The sequence below is a fragment of the Camelus bactrianus genome, chromosome 11, assembly GCF_048773025.1.
Source record: "Camelus bactrianus isolate YW-2024 breed Bactrian camel chromosome 11, ASM4877302v1, whole genome shotgun sequence".
Classification (NCBI taxonomy): Eukaryota; Metazoa; Chordata; class Mammalia; order Artiodactyla; family Camelidae; genus Camelus; species Camelus bactrianus.
This window is the reverse complement of record NC_133549.1, coordinates 8,152,642-8,178,958: the sequence shown is the minus strand read 5'-3', so window position 1 is coordinate 8,178,958 and position 26,317 is coordinate 8,152,642. Positions and strand designations below refer to the sequence as shown.

The 26,317-nt window shown below is 44.8% G+C and overlaps 1 protein-coding gene across 6 annotated transcripts in view; it reads right to left on the bottom strand.

Annotated features, from left to right (window-relative positions):
* LOC105066695 (pecanex 2) overlaps positions 1-26,317 on the bottom strand; it is a 271,254-nt gene that overhangs the window by 58,929 nt on the left and 186,008 nt on the right. For all 6 annotated transcript variants that reach the window (XR_012509907.1, XM_074373145.1, XM_045514586.2 and 3 more), the window contains 3 exons: positions 24,850-24,979; positions 5,738-5,796; positions 2,859-3,074 (listed from right to left, as the gene is read on the bottom strand). Coding sequence is in view for 5 of the 6 variants with exons in the window: in XM_074373145.1 (XP_074229246.1) it covers positions 2,859-3,074; positions 5,738-5,796; positions 24,850-24,979 (405 nt within the window). In the remaining variant the exon portion in view is untranslated. The remainder of the gene's footprint in view (positions 1-2,858; positions 3,075-5,737; positions 5,797-24,849; positions 24,980-26,317) is intronic.

The window sequence follows — 26,317 nt, the reverse complement described above, 5'->3', positions numbered from 1 at the left end:
TAAAATTTGCCCAAAATAAAGCCTGCTATTTGGGAAAATGGGAAGACGGAAAGACAAGTGAACTCCTGAAGAGATAGCTTAGAAAAATACCCAGAGAGGAAAACAGAAAAGAAGGTCTTCCCTAGGAATACTCTCCTGCATGTTGCAAAGAGATAGAAAAGAGAAAGTCATCTTAGGTCACCTGGCTTCTTCCTGCAACCAGAGCAACATTTAGATTGCTGTCAAGCTATAGGCTCTCTCAACAGCCCTGGGTTCCAAACTCCAGTAAAATTAGGTCAAGGAAAAGGGATTGTAAAAGGTGTCCTTCTCGCATTTTCTCCCGAGACATCATTCCTGGGCAGTCACCTCACACGATCACCGCCTCTGTCTTGGGGCTGATACACTGATGTTGGTCACCAGTTTCCTTCCATACGTCATCTGATGGGTAAAGTTTGCTAAAATGCTGCAAACCACACAGAACTTGTGATATAGCTGTAACTCAGATTCAGCTCAGCGAGCCTTAGAAGTTCTTCCTTTGAAGCCCAGGAGAAACCGGAAGCTCTCAAAATAGACAATTCTATTGCTCCAGAGCCACTTAATTGCCGCCACCTCCTGTGGCATTTTCTGGCATTGGTGCAAAATTTCAGGGAGACATCGATTCTGTGTTCTGTAGAATCTGATCACTATGCCCTGGGCCCAATAACCTTTTCCAAAATAAACTCCCTAAGTTAGATTCCAAGCATTTGTAAGGAAGCACAAGACTTCTCTTTAGGTAATGGTTTTTGTTTTTGTTTTTTTAAATGGAGGGACTGGGGATTGAACCCACGACCTCACACATGCTAAGCACACGCTCTGCCACTGAGCTGTACCCGCACCCCGCCAGGTTTTTAGAATGTGAAATAATGACGATTTGTCCTTAGCCGGGAAGTGTCCTTTTGTCACTGTGAGGTTCTGGGAGGCCAAGACCTGGCTCCTACTTACCTTTCTAGCACTGTCCGTGACCCCTTTCCCCCAAACCACCTGGAAACCACATCTGGTGACTTGGTGCCTCTGGTCCTGCCTCTATTCCAGCCGCAGCCTCTGCTCTGCCGAGCTGACCAGACCCTGGTCTGACGGCAGTGCCACTTCTCTGGTCCCCAGGTGCCCCAGGCACGGCGCTGCTGTGGCACGCGGCTCCCTGGGCAGTACCTGCTCATCACGTGTCTGTCCTCTCGGCGAGGCTCCAAGCTCCTTAAGGTGGAGCCTTCATTCTGTATTCGCAGCCCCCAGCCCAGGGCTTGACATTTAATCAGTGCTGAACAAATGTCTCCCAAACAAACATGAGACGCCCATGTCCAACTGGCTACTGGATATCTTCACCTGGATGAATCAAGGGCATTTTAAAATGGAAATATCCAAAGCAGAGCTCTCGATGACACCCCCAAATCCCAAAGGGGCCGTTCCTCATCCAGGCTTCCTGGTTTTAGTCAGTGACCCCTGTCCACCAGGCCACTCAGCCTAGAAACTGGGGAGCAGGCTGAGCACCCCATCTGTTCCCCCCAATGCCCTGTATCGCCTGCCCCAGCCCCAAGGCTCTGGCCAGGTCGCTGCCTCCGCCATCTCCGCCTGCTTGGGTGACTCCAGGACACCCCTAAGTGGTGTCCCTGTGTCTGCCTTTGCGTCCCTCCAGCACTCTCTCTGCACAGCTCCCAGAACAATCTCTTCAAGCACAAACCAGGTCCATCACTCCCCTTTCCAGATCCTCCACCGCTCTCCATTTGTGCATAAAATAAAATGCAGCCCTTCGCCTGACTCTGAGGTCCCCATGAACCCCACCCCTCCCCGCCTCTCTGTGCCACTTTATTGCCAGCACACTGGGTCCTTCTCTGCTCAGGGCAGTCCACCCATGTCGCTCCTGGCTCATACGTTCAGCACTTAGCAGTTTCTGGCCTGGAGTGTTCATCTTCCTGTTCTCAAGGATCTTCCCTGATGGTCCCATCCAATGTTAACACCTCCTCACGCTCACCGTCTGCAGTGATTTCCGTCACAGAACCTTATCCGCCTCCTTTATACACTTTCCGCAAACTGTCGCTGGTTTGCTCAATTTGTTTACTTATTTTCTACATCACGAGGGTAAAACTCACGGTCACGTGTCCACCACATCTCCAGCATTAGAACACTGCCTAGCACAGACTGGGGGTCAGATTAGAGAAAGGCATGTACTGAATGAAGGAATAAACAAAGAACCCAGGAGACGGGCACATGAGTACATCCGTCATGCTAATCCCTGCAGGACCCAGCCCGCAGCTCCAGCATCTGATTAATGGGAAAACTGAAGTCACACTTTCAAGATCTGGCCAACTCGGTAACCACAGAGCAGTGAGCATCCAGGGGGCACCTGCATACACACCATCTCGTTCAATCACACAACTTTATGAAACAGTCATTCTTCTTCCTAGCATTTTACAGATGACCAAAAAAAAAAAAAAAAAAAGAAAAAGAGAGTGCAGAGACACAAAGTGACATGCCACAACAGATCATGACACGTGCAACGCACAGAACCAGGTTCTGGTTCAGGTCTGGCAGACTCCACACGGAGTCGGAAGCAACAGTTTCTTGTTGCTTCTGAGTTTCCTCCAGATGGAATGAAACCAAAGTCTGACTTGTTCTCCAAAGGTTTACACCAGACTGTACATGTCACTTTCTTACTCCCTCAAGTGACTGGGGGTTACTCATACCCAAAGACATGGATAAAAGCAGTTGTAGCGAGCGCCCAAATTCTTATTCTGTCGGATAGGCATCAAATTCTTTTTCAACCGTGACTTCGTATGAAAGCTTTGCAAGGCAATGAACTCAAATGATTGACTTTCCAACAACTTCCTCCGTCAAGAGATTCTTACCTCGGAATTCCAGTCCCCGCAGCTGAAAGGTGACGAGACCATTGCCGATTTCAATCAGGTGAACAAAAGCGTTGAGGTAGTCGGAAGCCAGAATGAAGCAGTCGCCGGAGCCGTAGTTCCCCCAGCGGCCGAGGACCAGGTCTCCACAGAGGGACTCCTGCAGGGCCCTCGTCAAGTGCTCGTAAAAGATGGAATTGAGATTGTTGTCATCATTCCCTGGAGACAGGATGAGAAATACGCTCAGGGAGGCCCCCTCCAACGTACTAGACCTGGGAGGCTGTCACTTGATTGAGGGGGGATCAGAATCCTCAGATTCTTCGCCCACATATGTATATACATTATATACACATATAATAGATGAAAAATAATATATGCATGTACATACATATATACATACATATGTATGCTACAATATAAATAACTATTGCCAGTATTAAATATTATACAGAGATATAAATTATTATATAGATGATATTTATTGTTTTTAAGTTATATATATATAAAACTCAGATTTATTGAGGAATAATTTATATTATTAAGTAATAAAATAAACTGTAATAATAAATTATAATAAGTTATTAAGGAATAAATTATATTATTAAGTAAAATTCACCCTTTTTAGTGTACGATCTGATGAGTCTTAAAAAATGCTTATAGTCACTAACCACCGCTCAGAATGATGCACTGGTGTTTTATCTGTATTGCTGAATGCAGCAGTGCTTTGCCTGTTTCCTTTGTAGGCGGGGACTACTCTTTGCTTATCCATTCTACAGCTGAAGGGCCTTTGGGTTGTTTCCAGTTTTGCTGCTTATGAATAAATCCACTCACAGTGTTTGAGGACAGATGCTTCCGTGAACAAGTTTTCATTTCTCTGGAGTAAACCCCCAGAAGTGGCCCTGCTATCGTCCAGTGCAGCTGTACCATGTCGCACCCTTTCTCGCAGTGACTGGGAATCACGGCTTTCTTGCCAGGACTTGGTATTGTCAACTGTTGCTTGTTTGTGTAGTCTTAGCCATTCTAAGTGGGTAGATGATGACACCAAGGGAAGAGAGGAGGGAGGATACAGGAAAGGAGATGGAGCGATGCAACAGCCTGCTTCCCAATGGAAGGACAGTGTGTCTCAGGAGCACAGAATTGAGGCTTCATGGTATATTTCCTTTCATCTCCCTGCTGGGCCCTGCTTTCTTTTACTCCCTCTGCCAGATCTCTCGTGATGAAGGATATAACCTTTTTTAAGAAGACTGGGTAAACTGGGACGTCCTCCTGGTCCATGGTCCTGGGGCTGGGAGGAAAGTCTGCCTTTAGTGCTTTCATTTTAGGAGTATCTTTTCTTTGGGGAGTAAATTCTGGCCCAGAAAGTCAGAGAAGCATAGAGTTGCCCCAAAGAGAAAATGCCTAAAGCAAAGCTCAGGGTACCCTCCTAGGCTGTCAATTGGAGTGGAGACAGAGATTCAGGGAGGTCCAAGATAAAGACTGTAGATCCGACTGGAGATCCCCTGCTCTGTACCCGAGGGAACCAGAGTATGACTGGGGATACAGGAAGGTGCAGACTGGCCCCCAAGTGCACCCACAAAGAAAGGGCACTGATCTACCGCTAAGAAATCTGGAGGGGAACACACTCAAACCATGCATATCATTGCTAGGCATTCATGAAAGTTAAGAGCTGAATTAAAATTAGTGCATTTATCACCTAATTATAATTAATGGAAAGAAATGAACTGTCCTATGGGCTGAGTCATGTCATTTAATCTGATAAAGTATCCGTGTGCTGAATTTTCTATGCAGATGAAGTCTACCTGACCTGCCACGATATTCCTTTTCTATGATGAATCCGCGTGCATCCTGAGGCACTAATTAGAGATTACTTTGAGTCTGGGGCACTTGTAAAGGAAAAGGCCTGAATGAGAGAATTAACTTTTCATTAACTTTTCAAACTGTCTGATGTTTAAATAACACAAAACAATTTAAACCCAGTGAAAGTGGAGCTCTTAGAACACCTTGACCACACAGCTGCATAATTAGATTAAAATGAGACAAAATTATGAACAACTGAAGGCATGATTCACTCATAAAATTGTGCACATGGCTGATACCAACAACCTGCAAAATCTCAGCCCCACGGCTCCATATTAGAGATGTTTATGCCCCAATTCACGCCCCCTTCAAGTTGGACTGACATAAAGTTAAATGAAAAGTAAACCTGTCTCTCCAGGTGTTATCAAATTTCAAATTAATCCTGTACATGCAATTCAAACAGAGCTATTGAGCCTAACAGGATACTTCCTGGACAACATTTTTGGCACTGGGGAGAGAGTGAGGTGGATAAAAATGGAGACCAGTTGAAATTTGCATTCTGATAATGAGGGGAAAAAAACGAGGTCAAATGATTGAAAATGAGATAGACAATAGGAAGAATAAAGTAAAATAATTTTCTGCCAGATAAATCCATCCAGAGCTTAAGGTTGAACAAAGTTTCTGAAGACTTCTGGATCCTGGATCCTGAAGTGGTTTGCCTCGAAGGACCTCATCATGCTGATGTTTTTCAAAAAAATGTTTGTCAGAAGATACCAAGGTTTATAGTCTGTATTCGATGTTTCCCATACACAGATTAAAGCAGCTTAATTAACTGAGTCATTCAATACTGAAGAGATATCTGATCAACTCTAAAAAATGGAGGAGTGCACCTCCAAAGCAATCAGGATACTTGATCAGTTCTATTGCAGTTTAATTTTACAGTCAGTGTATTTACCAAGACATGCATTGTCACCACGGTGATTCTAAAAAGTGAGTACTTAATTCCCTTTTGGGATGGGAGGAGTCTATCTACACCACAAAATCAATCAACTGCTTAAAAAGAGAGTAGGAAGATATCCTCTTACCTGGATCCTTTTCAATCTGGACCACCAGCCTTGTGTTGGAATTATCCACACGCCTTGTACTAGAAGGGACCACAAAAGGGTAAGAGGTCGTGATTAAATCCCTACAAAGGAGAGCTGGCTCACAGAGTTAGCTGTGTGAGCAGGAAATTCAGGGGAAACCAAGCGTCACACTTAGGGTGATTGGCCTGCTTTGGGAAGGCTGCCAGAAGATGCTCATATTAAGTGAAGGAAGTCAGACACAGAAAGACAAATACCATATGATGTCACTTACATGTGGAATCTAAAAGAAAGGCACAAATGAACTTATTTACAAAACAGAAACAGACTCACAGACATGGAAAACAAACTTACAGTTACCAAAGGGGAAAGGGGGTGGGAAGGGATAAATTGGGAGTTTGAGATTTGCAGATACACATTACTGTATATAAAATAGATAAACAACAAGGACCTACTGTATAGCACAGGGAACTACATTCAATTTCTTGTCTCACAGTAAAGAAGGGAGGGAAAAATACACAAAACACACAGGGGGAAGAATTGAAGAGTGCTTAGGATATGGGAGAATGGCTTTCATCTTTATCAGTTTAAAGCACCAGGTCCACAAAATAAAAGCAAGCCTTTGAACTGCCAATGGAATGGCACTCACGTTCAGAACTTGAAAGCAGTGCGTGCGTAAGTATCTTTCTTTTCTGACTGAGTCCAGAAAGAAGTGATGAGTAGTCAGTGTCTCCACCACTTGCTTTCAAGAGTTGGGCCCATTCTTACAGCCTTTTCTTAAGTTGAACCACAAGAATAAAAACAGCTCTCACAGTCTCAGGAAAAGGTGGGTTATCGGTAGCCATGGTAACAAGTGGCCCCAGAACCAGCTGTAAACCTTCTCAGTTATGACAGCTCACCTCAACCTTGGTAAGCTTTTGGCGAGCCAGCCAGTCCACGGTCCCCTTCTCGTTTCTGAAAGTCAGCCAGTGAGGTTACAGACTCCGTCCAGACCTCTCAGGGGCAACCGATCAACAAGATTCTCCCCAAGTGACAGCCTGTGCAGATGGTATCAGCCCCCTTATGTCTCTAAAACCTCACCCGTCCTTGAACTTCACAGGTCCCAAAATCCTTGAGAAGGGCAACCGTCAGCTCCGCTGGGAAGGGACTGTGCCTGACCAGCTTGGCTTTTAATTTCAGACACTGAGTGGTGGTCTTGTCACCCTTTGAGGGATGAAATATGAAATGGATGTTAACCATATGAAGGTAATGATATTCAACTGTTTATGACCTCCGGAAGTGGCAAGTTCATACGGTTAAGCCTAAGCCATTAAAAAAGGGCTTTCAATTTGTCATGGGTGGACCTGGACATGCTCATACTAAGTGAAGGAGGTCAGACACAGAAAGACAAATACCATATGATGTCACTTGTATGTGGAATCTAAAAGAATGGCGCAAAAGACTCATTTATAAAACAGAAACAGACTCACAGACATAGAAAACAAACTTATGGTTACCAAAGGGGAAAGCGGGTGGGAAGGGATAAATTGGGAGTTTGGGATTTGCAGATACACACTACTATATATAAAATAGACAAACAACAAGGACATACTGTACAGCACAGGGAACTATATTCAATTTCTTGTAATGACCTATAATGTTAAAGAATATGAACAAGAATATATATTAAAAAAGAACATATGGGGGGGTTGGTATAGCGCAGTGGTAGATCATGTGCTTAGTATGCACAAGGTACTGGGTTCAATCCCCAGTACCTCCATTAAAAGTAAAATAAAAATAGAATGTAAAATTATAATGCTGTTCCTCTGAAACATACTACTACTTCTACTACTAATTAAAAGCATATATATATATGTGTGTGTGTGTGTGTGTAAATGAATCACTATGCTGTTCACCAGAAACTAACACAACCTTGTAAATCAACTATGCTTCAATAAAAAAAAAAAAAAAAAGAAAGGATTTTCACTAGAAATATATCATTGAATGTAGGGTTATATACAAGTTTGAACATGATGAGGTTCCAAGGAATATGTGTGAAGAAACTGATCCTTAACATGCCTGGCCCCTGCCTTCCCGTCACTCCGCCCCTTGCTGTCTGTGCTCCAACCATATGGGTCTTCAACACACCGCCTTCCCCCTGACACCCCTCCCTCCCCTGCATCCTTTGCACCTGTCACGACCTCTACTTGGAGTGCTCCGTTTCCGGTCCCACCCACTTCTCCTCATCGACCCCTCTCATCCTTCCAATATCCTTCCAGTCTAGCAAAGTGCCACTCACGTTCCCCGGGAAGCCTTCCTGGCACCTGTTCTAGGTGAGAGCTTCATGTCTTGTGCTCTTTGGAGTACTTGTCACAGTTAACGTTATTAATAAAAACATAGCACTTCCCTGTGTAAGTACAACCACCTTCTGAGGTACTACTGATAATACCCCTTCTCACAGAGGAGGAGCACGAGACAGTGGATTAAATGCCCCAAGTCACAGAGCTCGCAGGTGGTAGAGCCAGGATTTGAACTCAGGTAAGCTGCCTCTGGAGACTTCACTCCACTTCACATCAGACCTGTCTTTGTGTGATGATCTGATCACATCTGCCTCTTACATCCGACCCTAAGTACCACGAGGGCAGGCATTTTGCTCACATCTGCCACACAGGAGTCATGCAAATATCGGTTTGACTAAAGAAATTAACAGTCAAAGATAATACTGCTTCTCAATGGTTTGTCTCTCATGGTACCTGCTAGAGAGAAAGGAGGCCGGGTGCTACTGGAGAACATTTAAACGTGACTGCTGATCAGCACTTGTTTGTAATGATGCTTAAGAAGAAACCACCAAATGCAGACTTCTTGCTTGAACTTGTCTCTTGGGAATCAGAGAAAGATGCCCAGATGCAACTGTAATCAAAACTACAAGGAGGTATTACCTCACACCAGTCAGAATGGTCATCATTCAAAAGTCCATGAACGATAAATGCTGGAGAGGCTGTGGAGAAAAGGGAACCCTCCTACTCTGCTGGTGGGAATGCAGTTTGGTGCAACCATTATGGAAAACAGTATGGAGATTCCTCAAAAAACTAAAAATAGACTTACCATATCACCCAGTAATTCCACTGCTGGGCATATATCTGGAGGGAACTCTAATGTGAAAAGATACATGCACCCCAATGTTCACAGCAGCACTATTTACAATAGCCAAGACACAGAACCAACCTAAATGTCCACTGACAGATGACTGGATAAAGAAATTGTGGTATATTTATATAATGGAATACTACTCTGCCATAAAAACGAATAAAATAATGCCATTTGCAGCAACATGGATGTCCCTGGAGAATGTCATTCTAAGTGAAGTAAGCCAGAAAGAGAAAGAAAAATACCAAATGATGTCACTCATGTGGAATCTGAAAAAAATAAAAAGAACACTATGAATTCATCTACAAAACAGAAACAGACTCGCAGACATAGTAAACAATCTTATGGTTACCGGGGAAAGGGGTGGGAAGGGATAAATTTGGGAGTTTGAGATTTACAAATGTTAGCCACTACATATAAAAATAGATTAAAATAAAAAAGAATCAATCAATCAATGAATGAAAAGCCTAGTCTTCAGAAGAAAAAAAGTGTTGTAATTTCTTCATATGTCTCAGATATTTGAGAGCCGTGTAGGTAGGATCCTGCTTGGGTATTGTGGAATAGCTTCTACAGATGGGTTGGAGAGAAAGAATATTCTGTTACAGTTCAAAAATGCCACAAGCCCCAGCACACTGTTCTTTTCCTGCTTCAGTGTCCTTCCAAAGACCCTCAGATCAGCTTCAAAAATAAAAGAGCCCAGGGTGGCAGAAAATAAAGCAAACAACCAAATTCTTTCTAATGAAGCCCAAACTCTCATGTGGGCATGCTTAGTCCCTAAATGGAATTTTAATTTCACCTTAAGACCTAGGACAAATGGAATTTTCAGCAGCAGGATAAACAATTTTTAAAGTGGGACTGAGCCAAAAGAAAGTCATTTACCAAACTCCCTAGGGAATGAAAACACCTTCGAAAATGATGTTAACTGGAAAGCTATATTTGAAAAAGGCTTTGGATGCAGAGGGCTAAATTCTGATCAGCAGTGACTAAGCTCAGCAGTCTGTGTGCCCCAGGGCCCCTGGCCCTCCACCAGACTCTCTAAGAAGGTGACCTGTCAACCATACTGGGTAATTTGAGCTTTTCTCCAGTGCTAAATTTGGTATTTACCCCTCAAAGGTGCTAATTAGATCAGTAATTGGATTTCTGCCTTAACTGTCTTAGAGTATGAATATCTGTTCTGTTCAAAGAGAAAACAGAGGGCTTTCAACTCACTCCCCAAACTCAGGGTGGGTACAAAATGCTGGCGGGGTTAGGCGTGTGTCTGCACGCATACTATGAGCACCAGGCAGGCAAGGCCACTGCTCATTGCTAGGTGACACTATCTTGGGGCCACAGACCAAGGGTCTAGTAATAGGCTTTTCCAGAGACACTGACTTACTCTGAAGCATCCCTCTCTTATGTGAATATGGAAGGCAGGTAGCAGAGCTGGTTCCCTCCCTGTGTTGCCTTCCTGCCTCCTCATCTGTCCCCCCACCCAAGTCAAGCACCTTACCTGGCTTCATCTGAAGAGCTTAAATAATTTAACAATCATTTAGTTGATTAGACGGCATCCAGTTCCTGCTTTCAGCTCTCATAGACTATTTATAGTAGAAGTATTCCCATCTTTTCTTTTCCATGGGGAATTATGATTGGCCGGAGTGAGTATTTTAATAATGTCTGTTTATATGACAAACCCAGGATGGAATTGTGGATGGATCATAGTTCTATTCATGGGGCAGGAAAGCATTAGAGAAATCTGGACAATGGAAAGGCAGGCAGGAGCTACACAGAAGGACACTGTCATCTTTTAAGTTGAATTGATACACAAGTTCATTCGGTTAGTATTTTTTGATGATTTTTGCATCTATATTCATAAGGGAACTTAAATCTAAGATTTTCTTTTTTTGTGTGTGATGACTTTGGCTTTGGTATCAGGGTAATATTGGACCCACGGAATGATTTAGGAACTATTCCTTCCTCCACTCTTTTTTTGGGAGATTCAAGAAGAACTGATGTTAAATCTTCTTTAAAGATTTTACAGAATTTGACAGTGAAGCCAAACGACCTTGGGCTTTTCTTTCTTGGAAGTTTTCTGATTACCAATTAATTCTCTTAACTTGTTATGTCTATTCAGATTTTCTACTTCTTCTTCAGTCAGTTCTGGGAGTGCATGTGTTTCCACATATTCCTTCAGTTCATCTAGGTTATCTAGCTTGTTGGTACACGGTAGTTTATAGAATTCTCTTTCAATTACATAAAGTTGGTAGTAATGTCCCCACTTTTATTCATGATTTTAGTAATCTGAGTCTCCTCTCTTTTTTTCTTGGTCATTCTTGGTTAAGGTTTGTCAGTTTTACTGATCTTTTCAAAGAACTGATTTTTTGAAGTCATTTATTCTTTCCATGGGTTTTCTATTCTCTAGTTCATTTCCGTCCATTGTAATCTTTACTATTTCCTTCTGTCTGCGGGCTTTGGTTTAGTTTGCTCTTCTTTTTCTAGTTTCTTAATGTGGAAGACTGGCTTATTGATTTGAGATTTTTCTTATTTTAAATTTAGGCACTTAGAGCTATGAATTTCCCTCTGAGAACTGCTTTTGCTACCTACTATAAGTTTTAATATTATGCTTTCATTTTTATTCATCACAAAATATTTTGTTAATTTTTTTCTTGTGATCTCTTCTTTGACCCATTTGTGTGGTTTCCATACCATGAGACACTACTCAGCAATTAAAAGGGCAAACCATTGACACACACAATGACCAGGATGAATCTTCATTGAAACATGGTAAGTAAAAAAAGTCAATCCTACAAGGTGAAATACTGTTGGATTCCATTTACATGAACTTCTTGAAATGACAAAACTATAGAGTTAGAGAAGAGGTAAGAGGTTAGCAGGAGTTAAGAAGGAGGTAGGGGCAGAAAGGGAGTGTTGACTATAAAATGGCAACAGGAGAGATCTCAGTGGGGATGGAGATGTTCTATATCTTGTTCATACCAACATCAATATCCTGGTGGTGACTGTTTTGCAAGATGTTAACACATGTAAAGTGGGTAAAAGGTATATGGAGGGATCTCTGTATTATTTCTTTCAACTCCATTGAATCTATACTTAGCTAAAATTAAAGTTTAATTTTAAAAAAATCTCCATTGCCAGATGATTGAATAAAGAAGCTGTGGTATATCTGTACAATGGAATACTACTCAGCTATAAAATGGAATGAAATAATGCCATTTGCAGCAACATGGATGGACCCAGAGATGATCATACTAAGTGAAGTAAGTCAGACAGGGAAAGATAAATGTCGTATGATATCACTTATAAGTGGAATCTAAAATAATGACACAAATGAACTTATTTACAAAACAGAAACAGACTCACAGACATAGAAAATAAACTTACGGTCACACAAGGGGAAAGGGTAGGGAGGGATAAATTAGGAATTTGAGATTGGCAGTTACACACTACTATATATAAAAGAGATAAACAACAAGGTCCTACTGTAGAGCCCAGGGAACTATACTCAATAGTTTGCAATAAGCTATTATGAAAAAGAACATGTAGATAACTGAAGCGCTGTGCTGTACATCAGAAATTAACACAACATTGTAAATCAACTACACTTCAATTAAAAAAAACTCCATAGCTAAAAGCAGGCCTGAATTTAGTAACTATAATGCATTCATGTGCGAGTCTCATCTCTGACCCTAACTTGCTTATATCTCAAATTAGGATTGCTTCTCCTATTTCAGTCAAAAAAAACCAAAACAAAACAAAACAAAAAACCCAAGACTATGCAACATTTCAAATATAGGATATGAAGTCCAACTATTCATTCCCTGGGAAGTCATGAATATTTAGGGGGTGAAAAGTGTTTCTTCTCTTTCTGCCAATGCAACTAATAAAAACAGTAATAAAAAAATTCTAATTGCATGTGGTTGGGCAAAGAATCAGCAAAATGGGGAAGTGAATAGAAGGAGATGCAGAGGATTATAACTGATTCATAAGGATTAAATTATCAGGGTGCTGCTGGTCCCCCTCACCCCAAGTTTAACATGCTTGATTTAAGGTTTTGACTTTTTGAGTGTTATAGCCTCCTGGCAAAAAGAGGCCCAATGTCATTTATTCGACAATGTTTTATTTAGAGTTGTGGGTGATATTCTGCTGAGGATGGAGACACATTTATTTTTTCATTAGTTAGCAGTGGTATGCACAGAATTTGGACCAAGAAGAACCCTGCACCCAGCAAAAGGAAACGTCAACCATGACAGTGGGACAGACTGCAGGATTCGTGTGGTGACATGCACAGCCCCAATGAGTTATCTCAGATCCTTCCATTTTTCACGGCCACTTGTCTCAGGAGAGACAGCAACTCCACAAGACATGTTCTCTGCACATGAAGCCCATTAAGACACGGTGCCGTTTTGTCCTCAAGGAATGCGACACTTAATAAAATCACACCAGCACCGTTTCCCACTGAGATGGACTTCACTTTCCCTTGGCTGTTTTATTCACTCCCAAAGCACAACACTGTACCTCCCTCACGTTCAATCTTCAAATCTGGTACAAAACCAAGTCCGACTAACAGGATGCTCCCAACTCCACAGTCATGAGACACCCTGTGTCCAAACAGTTACTCTGCCTAAAATGATAAATAAAGGTGGTATATGCAGATTTGATATCTCATGTTTGACATTTTTTAGTGATGGTGGACCCTCTGCAAAATAATTTGGTCCCAAAACATTACACAAACAATAAGGCAGGGGGAATAAGCCTGCAACTGTGAAGTTGATAAATCTGATTTCTGTTTCTAACTGGGTTTACGATTAAGTAAAATATTCGAGGGGTATAAAGGATCACATAATGCTTCTGAGCCCCAGTTTTCTGAGGGCATAAAATGGCAATTAAACATAGCACAGGGCTTTGGGTAGGAAATGAAAGTACAGAGCCTGCCTATGACTGTCTACTGCAAAACTAAAGAATCACTTGGTAACAGGCGAGTTCCCCAAGGGAATCATGGAAGTGACGACGGGTGAATAGGAGACAGTTTTGGTATCACCCCATCAGTGCATCTGGGTGTAGATTTTTTTTAATGGGGAAAACAGAATAGTAGTTTTTATCCTGACAATGGTCTTCAAATTTGATTCTAAATACTAAAATAGATGATGTGAAATCTTGGCTCTGGGAGCATGTGGACAACAGTCAACAGAAAATTAGTTCATTCAACTCTCCCGCTGTCCTCCACCTGCCCCGGCTTTTACCCTGACAGGTTCTTTGACAATTTCGAGAAAACCCCCTTGGAAGGCTTTCCAAATGGCTCTCCTTTGTCTTGGATAAATTTAGCTAGAAAGCTACTCTTCTATAACTTTGGATTGCTCTAAAAATTAGGCTTTTTAAAAATTACATTTTCCACATAAATAATTTTCTTTAAAATCCACAAAGAAGTTTCTCTCCTTCCTTTCTCTCAAACCTCAAAGCATACCTTTCTCCAAAGCCTTCTATGTCTCTGAGAAATTAAGCTCTAACCACATGACCTCCAAAACAAATCTTTTTTTTTTAATGTAACGTAGTAAGATTTGACAAAATGGAAAAGGAATATAATACGTTCAATGGTCGTTATTCTTATCAGGTGATTTTTTCCCCTTAATTTTTTCTCATGTATGTGATTATTTTTCCATTACTGGTCATTTTTCATTCAAGCAATCTTGATGGGGAGCATCAGTCTACTTAATTGTGTTTACAGAGAGAGGCAAACACAGAAATCCAGACGTGAATGAGTGTTATAAACCCTTTGGAGAGGTGATGATGGCACAATGTTTTCGAAGTGACAAGGAAAAAAAAAAAAAAAAAAGAGCAGGGCTTCCTACAGTCACATAATGTGTTCATTTCATCAATCAGACAATAGTACTGTGAACCCAGAAACAGAAACCATATGTGAAGCCTGGGCAAGGTCTTGACTTTCAATAAAGTAGGACTGAAGTCAGTCTTGGAAAAATGCTCAAGGTAACAAGATTTAAGACCCCTCTCCACCCAACCCCAGGAAGAGGGTGGGAAGGGATAATTTGGGAGTTTAAGATTTGCAGACACCATTACACATGAGATAGATAAACAGCAAGTTTCTTCTGTAGAGCGCAGGGAACCATAGTCAGTATCTTGTAGTAACCTCTAACGAAAACATAAAAAGGAATATATGTATGTGTGTGTGTATGACTGCAACTTGACCCTGTGTACCAGATATTGACACAATATTGTACACTGACTATACTTCAATGAAAAATATATTTAAAAACAGCTCTCCAACCCCCGATTACTGAAAAAGCTAAGGAGTGAGTTTTTACCTAGAGCCTCAAAGGCAGAAGGCCCCCAGGAACCAGAGCAGCCTTCCCATCGCTGACTTTGTCAGTAACGGGGACAATGTTGTCAGTAACGGGGACAACGTTGCCAGTAACATCCACTTTGCTCAGCATTCTTGGGGTTGGGGAGATGCCTGGATCTGCCCAGTAAATCTTCTGCATCAGGACCATTTGAGCCACGCAGTAAAAGGTTTGGAGACAGTGCCAACGTAAAAGCTGAATATTTCTACCTTCCTTTGTTTAGAATCAATCAACCCCATCTCCAACACCTCCCTAAAAGCTGGCAAAACTGAGGCCCCTCCTCCCCACACTGGCTGGCTCTGCCCTCCTGCAGTGCTCGGCTTATATTCCCTGCCACCATCCATCCGCTGGACTACATCACAAAGCTTCACTCCCGAGTGACCTTGAAATGTCGAGCCAGCAGCACCAGACAGCTGACAGCCGGGGAGCAGGTGGGCAGCGGGGCCCTTCCTGCAGGCGCATGGTCAACGTCACTACTCTGCACTTTCCAGGTTCTTTAACTGCTCAGCAAAATGCAACAGGACTCTGAGTTACATTATGCACCGCAGCGAAACGAGTAATAAGCACAAGCCAGGGCTATTTGAGAAATTCAATGCCCTGGAGTCCCTCAAAAGCATCATCCTTCTGGAATACATCTGCATAATTGCTCACCACCACACCTGAAGTGTCAAAACCTACCCCTGGGTACGTGTGTGACAGCCTTCTCATCCGTCAGCAAAACAGTGGGAGGGGGCCAAGTTCATCATTTAGTTTCTCAGACAGAATGGCATGCAGACACGGACCTGGAATTCCAGGGGAGGAAACCCAAGGCAGAGAAGGGAGGTGGCTGGATGGGTGAAGATACAGGGCATGTCCGTCAGAGAGCAGGGGAGGCTCAGACGCCTGGTCTGCGCTCCACCCTGGACGTACAGCAGGGCTGCCCGCCCCTTCGCTGGCATCCTATTTAGACCCACGGAATTATGGTGATAAAGGTCTTACCTTCGTGCTGCCATCCCCCCAAATAAAATGATGAGGGAAGTGTCCCTTCGATAAAAGCCATCATCAGCTTGTATTATGAGTCTCCCAATTTCATGTGGCAGAAAACCCAACTGGAAATAGCTTAAGCAAAATCTGGAATTCACTGGCTCACACTGCCCCAGCTGGACTCAGGGTCTACGGTGGGCGGTGTCATCAAGTCATTCTCATGCATATATATGCACATATTCTTTTTCATTATAGGTTTTACAACCTATTGAATATAGTTCCCTGGGCTATACAGTAGGACCTTATTGTTTGTCTATACCTCAATTAAAAGAAGAAAGAAAAAAATCATTCTCCATGTCCCTCAGCCCTGCCTCCCCGTGTTTGCTGCTTTCTCAGGCTGGTTAGCACCTCGTGGGCACAAGAAGGCTGCTAGCAGCACACTACCAAGGCTTGCATCCCACACTACCAAGTCCAGCAGGAAAGTGGATTCTCCATTCCTGCAGGCCTATCACACCCCCAAAGTCCCAGTGCTCACTCGGGCCAGGCAGAATCAGTACATCTGCAGGATTCTGGGTTTCGCATCTTGCCTTTCTATTGTGTGGGCCCTTTTGGCCACAGTCTCACTTGCTCATCTGTTTCTTGTTTACCTGCGGCCTGAAGTCCAGGAGAATAATTATGTAGAGCTAAGTTGTACAAGAGTGGGATGAAGCATGGGTCAGGTCACACCGCTGCACGTCCACAGACTCAGCCCACACGTCCCAGCTACCCGCCTGAGATTTACTGGTAGAAACTCCGAGCTCCTTGTGGCTCCTCATCCTGTCTTGACGCCTCCACTCACCACACATAACTAAGAACGCTTCTTGCTGGCTTATGTCTCTTTCAGAAGGTTTGAGACTTGGTCCAATTTCCCACCGTGGCTGTCCTTGTAAGTCCCCAGACTCGGCCTAGATGCTGTTAATCCCCGAACGCTCCTCTTTTATCCACAGGCACACGCATGCAACCTCAGAGTGACTCCGAGCATTTTAAATTGCTCAACACGCTCACCTTTGTACATGCACCCAGACAGCCCTGGGTCTCTCCCCTGGGGGAGGATTCCCGAGGACCTACCATTAGCTCCCAGGAAAAGCGAGGGCATCTCCTGAACCCTTCCACAGACACATGAAGTTACTCAACACCCTGGAAAACTAAGGACAAGCGATGGCCTCTGAGAGAAATTTCTCAAATCACCCATTTAAAAAGAAAATTGCATCTGAATTAATTAGTTCGACCCCCTTTGTGGGCCTGAGATTTTATCTGGGACCTCAGGAAGACCCACGAGGGTCACCGAGGCTTCATTCCTGCTCTGATTTAACATCTACAGACCTGGCAAGGTCTGGAACCAGTGCCCTCCCTCCCCCTCCCCCTCCCCTCTCCCCGCCTCACATCATTGGTGGTCCTGGTCTCCCAGCCAGAGAGGCTCTGAGTCACCACAGGTCACACCTGAGGGGATGCCACTCTGCCTCCCTGCCCCAGGTCCGCGGATGTTGAGAACCAGGCTGGGATGTGGTCCAGGACCCGGTCCTGGGGAAGAGGTACAGTGGCTCCCCGGCTCGGGGACGAGGGAGCATCGCAAGGTGCTCACAGGAACAGGGAAAGACAAGCTTGCCAACGAAGGTCTGTCCAGACCTGTCCAGGCAGCCCGTCACCACCTCCCCTGGGGACATAGGGAAGGCCTTCATCCAGCCAGGCACACCAGGAGGACTCCAGGTCCTGGGCTGCGGCCACCTGCCCTTCCAGACAGGCTCTTATGAGGGCAACTCTCTGGTCACAAGTGAATGCTTTAACTGGCAGTCACTGATTTTATTATTATTATTATTATTATTATTATTATTATTATTATTATTATTATTATTATTATTATTATTATTTTGGTGTGGGAGGCATTTGAGAAGCTTCAGGACATAACAGAAAGTGCTCAGGGCTTGAAATCAGCCCAGACCTGGGTTAATACACTGACTTGTCCTGTGACCTTGAGCAAGTTATTTAACTTCCCTCAGTTTCCTTTTTCTCATCCGTGACACAAGAAAAATGAAATTCTACTCCCAGAGTGGGTGTTCGGACAAGAATGAATGTATTTGAGAAGGTGAGCAGGTAGTTACTAAATTCAGAAAAATAAGGACCGCTCCTCTTACCACTACTAGGGTCGCATTCCTCCTACTGCCGTCACTGCATGTAATAGTCACACTCTGGGCCCGGTTCACGCCTGGGTGTGGATCGGAGAGCTCTAACACCATGAAGACATTCTGGTAAGGGAGCTTTCTGACTTTTATCTCAACAGTAACTCTAGCCAGGTGCTTTGTAAATATATCCAAATAAATTGCGAGGGAGCTTCATTGCAAGTTGAAATATGCAAATCCCTCCCTGGCATAATTGCAAATTTGAGTTACAGTGCTGCATTTTTTTTTTTTTAACAGAGGTCCTGGGGATTGAACCCAGGACCTTGTGCACGCTAAGCACACACCCTACCACTGAGCTTCCTGCTTTATACTTAAGGGAAAAAATGCATTTTGAGATGCTCCAGGTTTTGCACAAAGATCTTACAAACCGAGCTTAAAACAGCTCACTAGGAAGAAAATATTCAGCGAAGGCTTCTCCATGCCAAAAAAGGTAAAATGATGATAATAATAAAGTATGAAGTTGAGAACTTTTTTTGGCTGCCGTCACCAAGCCAGGTACTCATGGCTCTGTCCAGCCAGCTCATCACCATTAACAAAATCATAAATGAAGACCCAGATGGTGACTGGCAAGCGCATCCGCAGACAGCAGAAGCAAGAGGGCTGGAGAGAGGGTGAATGGCAGCGGTGACGTCACTTCCAGGGACTGGAATGTTGAGTTAAAGCCAAGACATTGAGAGCTGACAGAGAAATTGTAGATTTCCGCCTTTCAGGAAAACAAACACACACAGAGTGGGACAATGAAGACTTGGTCTGGCAACGCTTGAGTGAAAGAACGGAGAGGGTTTCGATTTTAAGAGGCCTAAATGAGAGCAGAACATCAGGCTCACAGGAAGTAACAGGTCCCTCTCCTGTGAACTGAGTCGGTGACCCCTGGAGCAGGGGAGGGGCAGGGACAAACCAGTAAACATCTGGACGGGGGAGGCTGGGATGCTGAAGGGCTGGACCATTTCACACAGAGGACAGTTAGGGCTGTTTGGCCTGAAGATGAGGGCTGTGAAGGGAAGGAGGGCTGTCTTCAAACTGGTAAAGGGTGAGATACAGGGAAGGCATGAGGATGCTGGTTGCTCGGGGATCAGCAAGGGTGTCCAGGTGACTGTGGTACCCAGGTGATGCCACGAGGGGCCCGTTCAGAGCAGTAAGAGACCACAGCTGTGGCCGGCAAAGCTCCCAAGGGCTGCCTCGCGAGGCACAAGGTCTGCTCCACCCAGAGGAGGAAGAGGCTGGAGGACCACCTTCCGTGGATGGTAAAGAGGGGACTCTGTAATTCCAAGGGCTCAGGCTGGTCTCACGTCTACATTACAAACCCAAGAAGGGGCTAGGAAACAGCACAGTGAGGTTCATGAGAGTCCATGGAAACTAGCTTAAATGTTTGGATCAGATGTTTTGCTGCTCGGTAAACCACGGAACAGTGGCACTGTGGAGATTCTCCTTTTCCACTAAGGCAGCCGTGATGCTCGAAGAACAGAACCCGGGCTCTGCAATTGGATGAAGCACCCAAACACACCCGGCTCCTGAAGGTGAGGGCTGATACGTGCGGGCATCTCCCCCACGCTGGCTGGGGGGGTGACACTCCATGGCCTACGCACGTGTCCTCTACGGGTTAACAGGACTGTGTTCTGACATTTCAGAGATGACTTCAGGTAGGTTCAGTAGGTTGCAGGGATACAAAAAATATGTCTAGACATAACCGAACTAAAAGTTGAACAACAGCAAGGAGAAATATAGGGAAGGAAAACAAAACGGGAGCAGGATTCAGGACAGAAATGCTCCACCTAGAAACCACTGCTCGTTTACCCCAGAGAACTGTGTCTCATTGGGCAGGTATGACACCTGGGAGGCACGTAGAGACAGTCATCCCACTTTATAGGTGAGTTAATTGAGGCTCATAGGCTGAGTAATTTCCCAGAGCCAAACACCTCACCAAGTGCATGGCCTGGGGTTTTCATCAAGGTCTGACTGAACCCGTGCTTTCTGACGTATGCTCACCGCCTCAGGAAGAGCTGAGAATGAAGTGACACTGATTATCTCGGCGACTAGGGTGGGACCGAGGATGCGGAATGTAGAGCTGATGACCAATCGCATAGAGTGAGTCCTACAGCCAGAACCTAGCACAGTGACCTCACAGATATGCTTCTTGCATATTTATTGATGAGGAAGACACCCAGAATGATGCAACAGTTTAAAATCAGTCTGGGGAAGAGACCAGAAGTATAACAACCACGAAGCTACGTCTGCCCTTCAGGTAGATGTTCCACGAGTCTCCTCATAGCTGAGGTATTTTACGTTTTACAGAAGACTTCTGATGTATCCAAACAAAATCATTGCTAATGGGACTTTTCCTTCTTTAGTTCTGAAGACAGTTAATGAAGACTTCATTGTTAATGAAGACCTCCCCTTCCTTAGGACTGAGACACTGGCTGAGATGACCAGGGACAGGAGTTAAATCCTTTCTAGCCTAAACATTTGTTTCATGTTAATGAAAAAGTTTGGTTATTTAGTGATTAGTTTATCTATAGAGAGAAGGATGATAAATCATGATATCAAAATGCGTTTCCAAAGCTTTTAAAAATACTCTGATGTAAGGGGGTTTATAAACACCAGGCACTATTATTACAGTGCAACTCGGGCACCGTTGCCCATAAATTAAATGAAGACACTGGGCGGAACTCATCAAGACAGATTTTAAAGACCTGCTTCGTCAAGAACAGTTTAACAACAGTGGCAAATGAAACCCAGATTATGATTTCCCTTCCCTGTCACATAATATTGTTGGACTTAATTCACTTAATAGTTACAGAACACCTACTGTGTTCACAGCCCCATAGGGACACAAAGATGAAAAGAAACAAGTCCGGAACTGGAGGTAGACACAGTCCACGCCAATCTTTGGTACAATTTCCTGATGGCCACAGAGCAAATTTATTTTCCATTTATTTATGACCACTGCAGGACCTCTCATCCCACACGTCCTTCTAGAACTTTCCACTCACTCATCAGGAGGTAGCATATGATTCTCCTCCCTCTGAATCTGCATGGGTGTGGGTGGAAATGGAGAGGTGGAGGGAGGGAGGGGCATTTGATGAGAAGGGCACGGCCACGCGAAGGCTGGGAATGAAAAGGCCACAATATGTGACGTGTGAAACGTTACTGTGGGAGATGGGCTGGAAAGTGAGGAGGGTCTCTGTCTGGGCTGTCCAGTACAGTAGCCTCCAGTCACCTGTGGCTACTTAAATTTAAATGAATTAAAATTCAATAATTAATAATTCTGCCATGCTAGCTCTGTTCCAAGTGCTCAGTGGCCGTGTGGGGCTGGTAGGGCCACCACCCTGGACAAGTCAGACCCACATCATTTCCGTCAGTGCTGGTCTCTGGGGTGTTTCTTCTTGTCCCCTGGGCAGCACTGAGACACCACGTGCTTCTGAGACAGTGTGACCTGCTGCTGTGCGAGCAGAACTGACCAGAGAGCCAGCTTATTAGGTGGGCAGGGGACACGTTTGTCACTGGCCCTCAGTGAAGAGCAGTGTTAGGGAACAAAGTCTATAGATTTCAAGACAGAGCAGCCTGAGGAACACAGACTGGCCATTGTCACCAGGTGGCTGGTGATTTACTTATCGGCACCACAGAGCATTAAAAATGGTTCTATTACAGCGCAGGGCTCGCTGAAGACTTGCAAAACCTAAAGCCAGCTTTAGAAGGTTTGAAAGGAAAACCATAGGGCTGGAAAGTGAGGGAGCAGGCGGAGAAAGGGAGAGGAGACCCCCACATCACACCCTGCAGCTTGGGGCTGGCAACGCTGTGTGCCCACTGGCCAAAAGTGCTCACTCACATGAAAGTATCTCTTAGCCTGCAGCTTAAAGTGATGGGACAACTGGTAAATCATTCAACAGAATCAATGACACTAACAACTGCTCCTCGGAGTCAGACTGAAAAGAAAGCAGTAGAACAGCTAGAGAGAGACTCTCAGTAGGACACCGAAAGTCACCAGTGTTTGAAATAAAAACCAACAGTTTCAGATGCACGGAATGAGCTTTCCAGAGCATTTGCAGGTTATTCAGATGAGATTTCCTGCCATTTCCTTTCCTGGTACCCACCTCTCTCCCTGGCCTGAATTCCATCACTGATCTTTTAAGCAGATGACCACAGGACTCTGTATCCTGAGACTTAACGCGAGGTGACAAGAGACTTTCAGCCGACTGGGTTCTGCATCAGGAACATTTCCCGCAGTGGGACTGAGCATTTTCGCCAACTTGGCTCCTTCAGAGAGACCCAGTCAAGACAGGACGTCCTTATACATTCCCACAGACCTGGATGTCTCCTCCCCATCCAAGGACAGCCGACCAAAGGCAGACCCCTTCCCGCCCCCAGCACACACACACACATAACAGAGTGCTAAACTAGGAAAAGAATGGATCACAGCCGAATCACTTCTCTGTGAAGCTGAATAAGGAAGCAGAAATCCTGCCCTAGCAGCTCATCCTTTTAAGTAACTCACATAAACTGACAATTCAGACCTGAATGTACCATACTGAATGGCGGGCTGAATCTTGGAAGTGAAGAGGCTACAGGAGGAAATACATAACTTGCTTTTGCACAGGTGTTAGTACGCTTCCGCTCAGTAAAACCTCCTCCCAAAGACTTCTCCACCCTATTTCTATTGGGGAAGCTTAAAACACCTTCCAGTACAACGGGGATGCAGGAATGCGTTCTGCTTATATCAAATCCTCCCCGGCCAGAAAAACCGGTTCCTAACTTATCTGAGACTAGGAGACAGAAAGGAAGCTTCTGTGTTGAAGCTCAAGTTTAAAATATCTCGCACTTTCCCCTCTTGCAGAGTTAAAAGCGCAAGAGGCCGCCACGCCTCTGGCTGACAAGCGTTCACACTTTGCAAAAGTGCGATTTCCAGAGCTTGAAAAAGGCTGCCTCCAATTGTTTTCTCCTTAAAAAGCATAAAGACAAGCCAGCGCCGCTGGTTTTCTTTTACTTCTGGCTCTGTAAATATGCATGGTGTCACTTTAGACAAACGCAAAAGAGGACTCCTGTGTGGGGGTAAAATTTGAGATGACTTGGCTTGTACTGCAAAAAGCCCACCTCTCTGAGTAGATGAACAATCTGCCAGATGCACCAGGGGGCCTGCCCCGCCTCTTGGGGGTCTCCCAGCACTGGCTGACCTTGAGGTGCTGCAGTTTGGTTCGATCTCCCCAGGACCCCTAAATGTGAGCTCTCAGGCATGTGTCGCACTTCACCATGGTAACGCCTGCGAGCAAGGGTCATGTGGGGATGGGGATTCCAGGCAGGACAGTGAGGGCAGAATGACAAGAGCACAGCCCACGAGGTGCTTACTGTTTCCATCAGTGAATTCCTATTCTCCCCACAAGTCTGTGAAGTAGGTCTATTCTCTTGCTCCCATTTTACAGAAGAGGAGAGAGGCTCGAGGTCCCCAGCATCCAGTGGTACAGGTGAGATGTGAGCCCAGGCAGGCTGGCGGCCCACGCAGTGTTTTAATCACGAAGCCCTCCTGCCTGGCCCAGAAGGATGTGCATTTTACGGGCACACAAAACCATCAAACCGCAGACCTCCTTACTCCACGCTGGCCTCTGTGAGACAGGCAGGCACGTTGTGAAGCGGCAGAGTTGTGCGAAAGGCAGACCTGCTCCAGAAGATGGATTAGGGTTTGGACAAAACAGCCCAGGTCTGGCTAGGAAATTAGGGCAAAGGAGATGGGAAATGGCAACCGGCCCCAGAGAGCGACGCCCCCAGCGGGAGACAGGCTGGCTCCCCACAAATCATTAACCGTTCTTGAACGTTTCTCAGTGAACCATTACTCCTCTCTTCCCACCACCCCTCACAGAAGAACTGCCCTCACTCCATCACTGTTTGCTTGAGGAAATTTATGACTGACCTGTCCAAACCGGCAAGACAAAGTGCCTAAATCATCTTCTACAAGTTTACTGGTGCTCAGGAAAAGCGGTGGGCACACTTGTGTTGAGCTGTGGATGCGGATCCACTTGGACACAACACGCATGTTTCCAATGCAGAAGGGAGACCGCAGAGATGCGGTTTTCGCCACCCCCCACCCCCGGGGGCAATCTCCGCCGGCTAAGCCAATCCGCCGGCCATGGCTCCTTAGATAACCTTTCTTAGGGCAACTGCTAAGATTGGGCAGTGATGACTCATTTTTCCTTCACGACTGGTGAAACTGGACTGGTACCCAATTGCAAATCTGCCATCAGTCACGCCTGGTCCAGAGCCTGGAAGCCCCCCTCCCCGTGGGGAGTGGATGAGTTGGGGGTGGGGTGGGGGCGGGGAGGGGGATGGGGGTGGGGCCGGGGTGGAGGGCGTGGCTCTCTCGTTGGACACACAGCAGGGAGAAGCATGGAGACTGGACTTCCCATAGAGGAAGGTCAAGGAACATCCCGAACTCAAATTCTAGCAAAGCAAGTTAGCATCGATTTTAGGTTCTTACTTGTAGTTTTTCTCCCAGAATTTCACTGGCCTGACATACGAGGCGATGAAAATGACACTCCCGAGAAATGGGCTCAGTGGGGTGGAAAAGATGGATGTGGCAAACGTCTGGAAGAAGAGCATGGCTGAATCTGAGGATTTGGAGTTAAGGCAAAACTGAGTTCCTTGGCATATTTCTAAGCAGTATTTGCGACTCGGACTAGTTTGTATGAAAGCCATTTTCTCACCAAGGACAGAGAGAAGGGCATGCACTTGACCTCTCTGCGTGCATATCTGGAAATATGAAACTTTCAACAGTATCCTGCTATGTCTCATTTCACCACCATGAAAACCAAATGACGCTCACAGAGATCCCAGCGGTCTCAGGCTGACTCATGGCAGAGACTTAACATCTAACATCTGAAAAGAACAGTTTCTTTTTACTAAGATACAATTAGCTGAACAGAAAATACAGTGGTCCATTTGCTAAAGTACTAGGCAGCTTTATAAATAATTAAAACTAAATTACACTTTAAAAATAAATAAATAGCAATGTTTGGGAAGATAGCATTGCTGTTTCTCAAAGAATCTTTACCTACTACTCAAAAATATATATTCTTATACATATGTATATGTATAACCGAATCACTTTGCTGTACCTGTAAATCAACTCTACTTCAATAAAAATAATTAATTAAAAATTATTCTTAAAATATGTATTCTTTATCATACAGTGAACACCAATGGCTCAATTCAACTCATGTCTGGTTTATAAACTAAAAACACGTTATGTGTGAAGCCACAGCACGCTGTGGACCAAGTCACCTCCCGACTACTCTGTCTGGTTTTCTTACTTCTTGTCATGCCTTACTTTTATACATTCTGATCAGAAAAGTAATTACTCAATATTAAAATTAGTATGGCTCTAACTTTTGGCTTAAGTCCCATTCACTGATCTCTGGCAATGTGGGAGAGGTACCAGAAGGGCTGGTCCCTCCCCATTCTCACTCCATCATTGGAGAACTTCCCCCAGCTGTCAATCACCCTGCACGACTGTGCTTCGGGGGTGATGGTGGGGCCTGTGGTTGGGACAGTCAGAAGGAACTGAGGTGGCAGAGGTCAGTGGGGGCCAGACTGCCCAGCTCTTGTATGTGCACGTGGTTCCTTGTTCCAAAAGGTGAGAACTACAGGTTTGATCTGATCTCCTACAAGGCTGATTTCTCCCCTGGAAGGGGACATGTGTCTCTTTCTCAGCACTGCTCAGATGGAGGTCTTGTTTCTTCAGCCCATGTTCCGAAAGTTTGGGCAGCAAGTCAGAAATGTCTGTTACAGACAGGATGACTCTGTTCCATTACCCACCAGAACACAGGAACGTTTCCCTGTATCATCAGTGGCCAGGCTTGGTTGTGTGATGGGGCGAGGTGGGGGTGCAGACGTTCATAGCCCCGCCTTAGGTGTAAATACAGGGGAGGGAGTGAGCCCTGTCCATC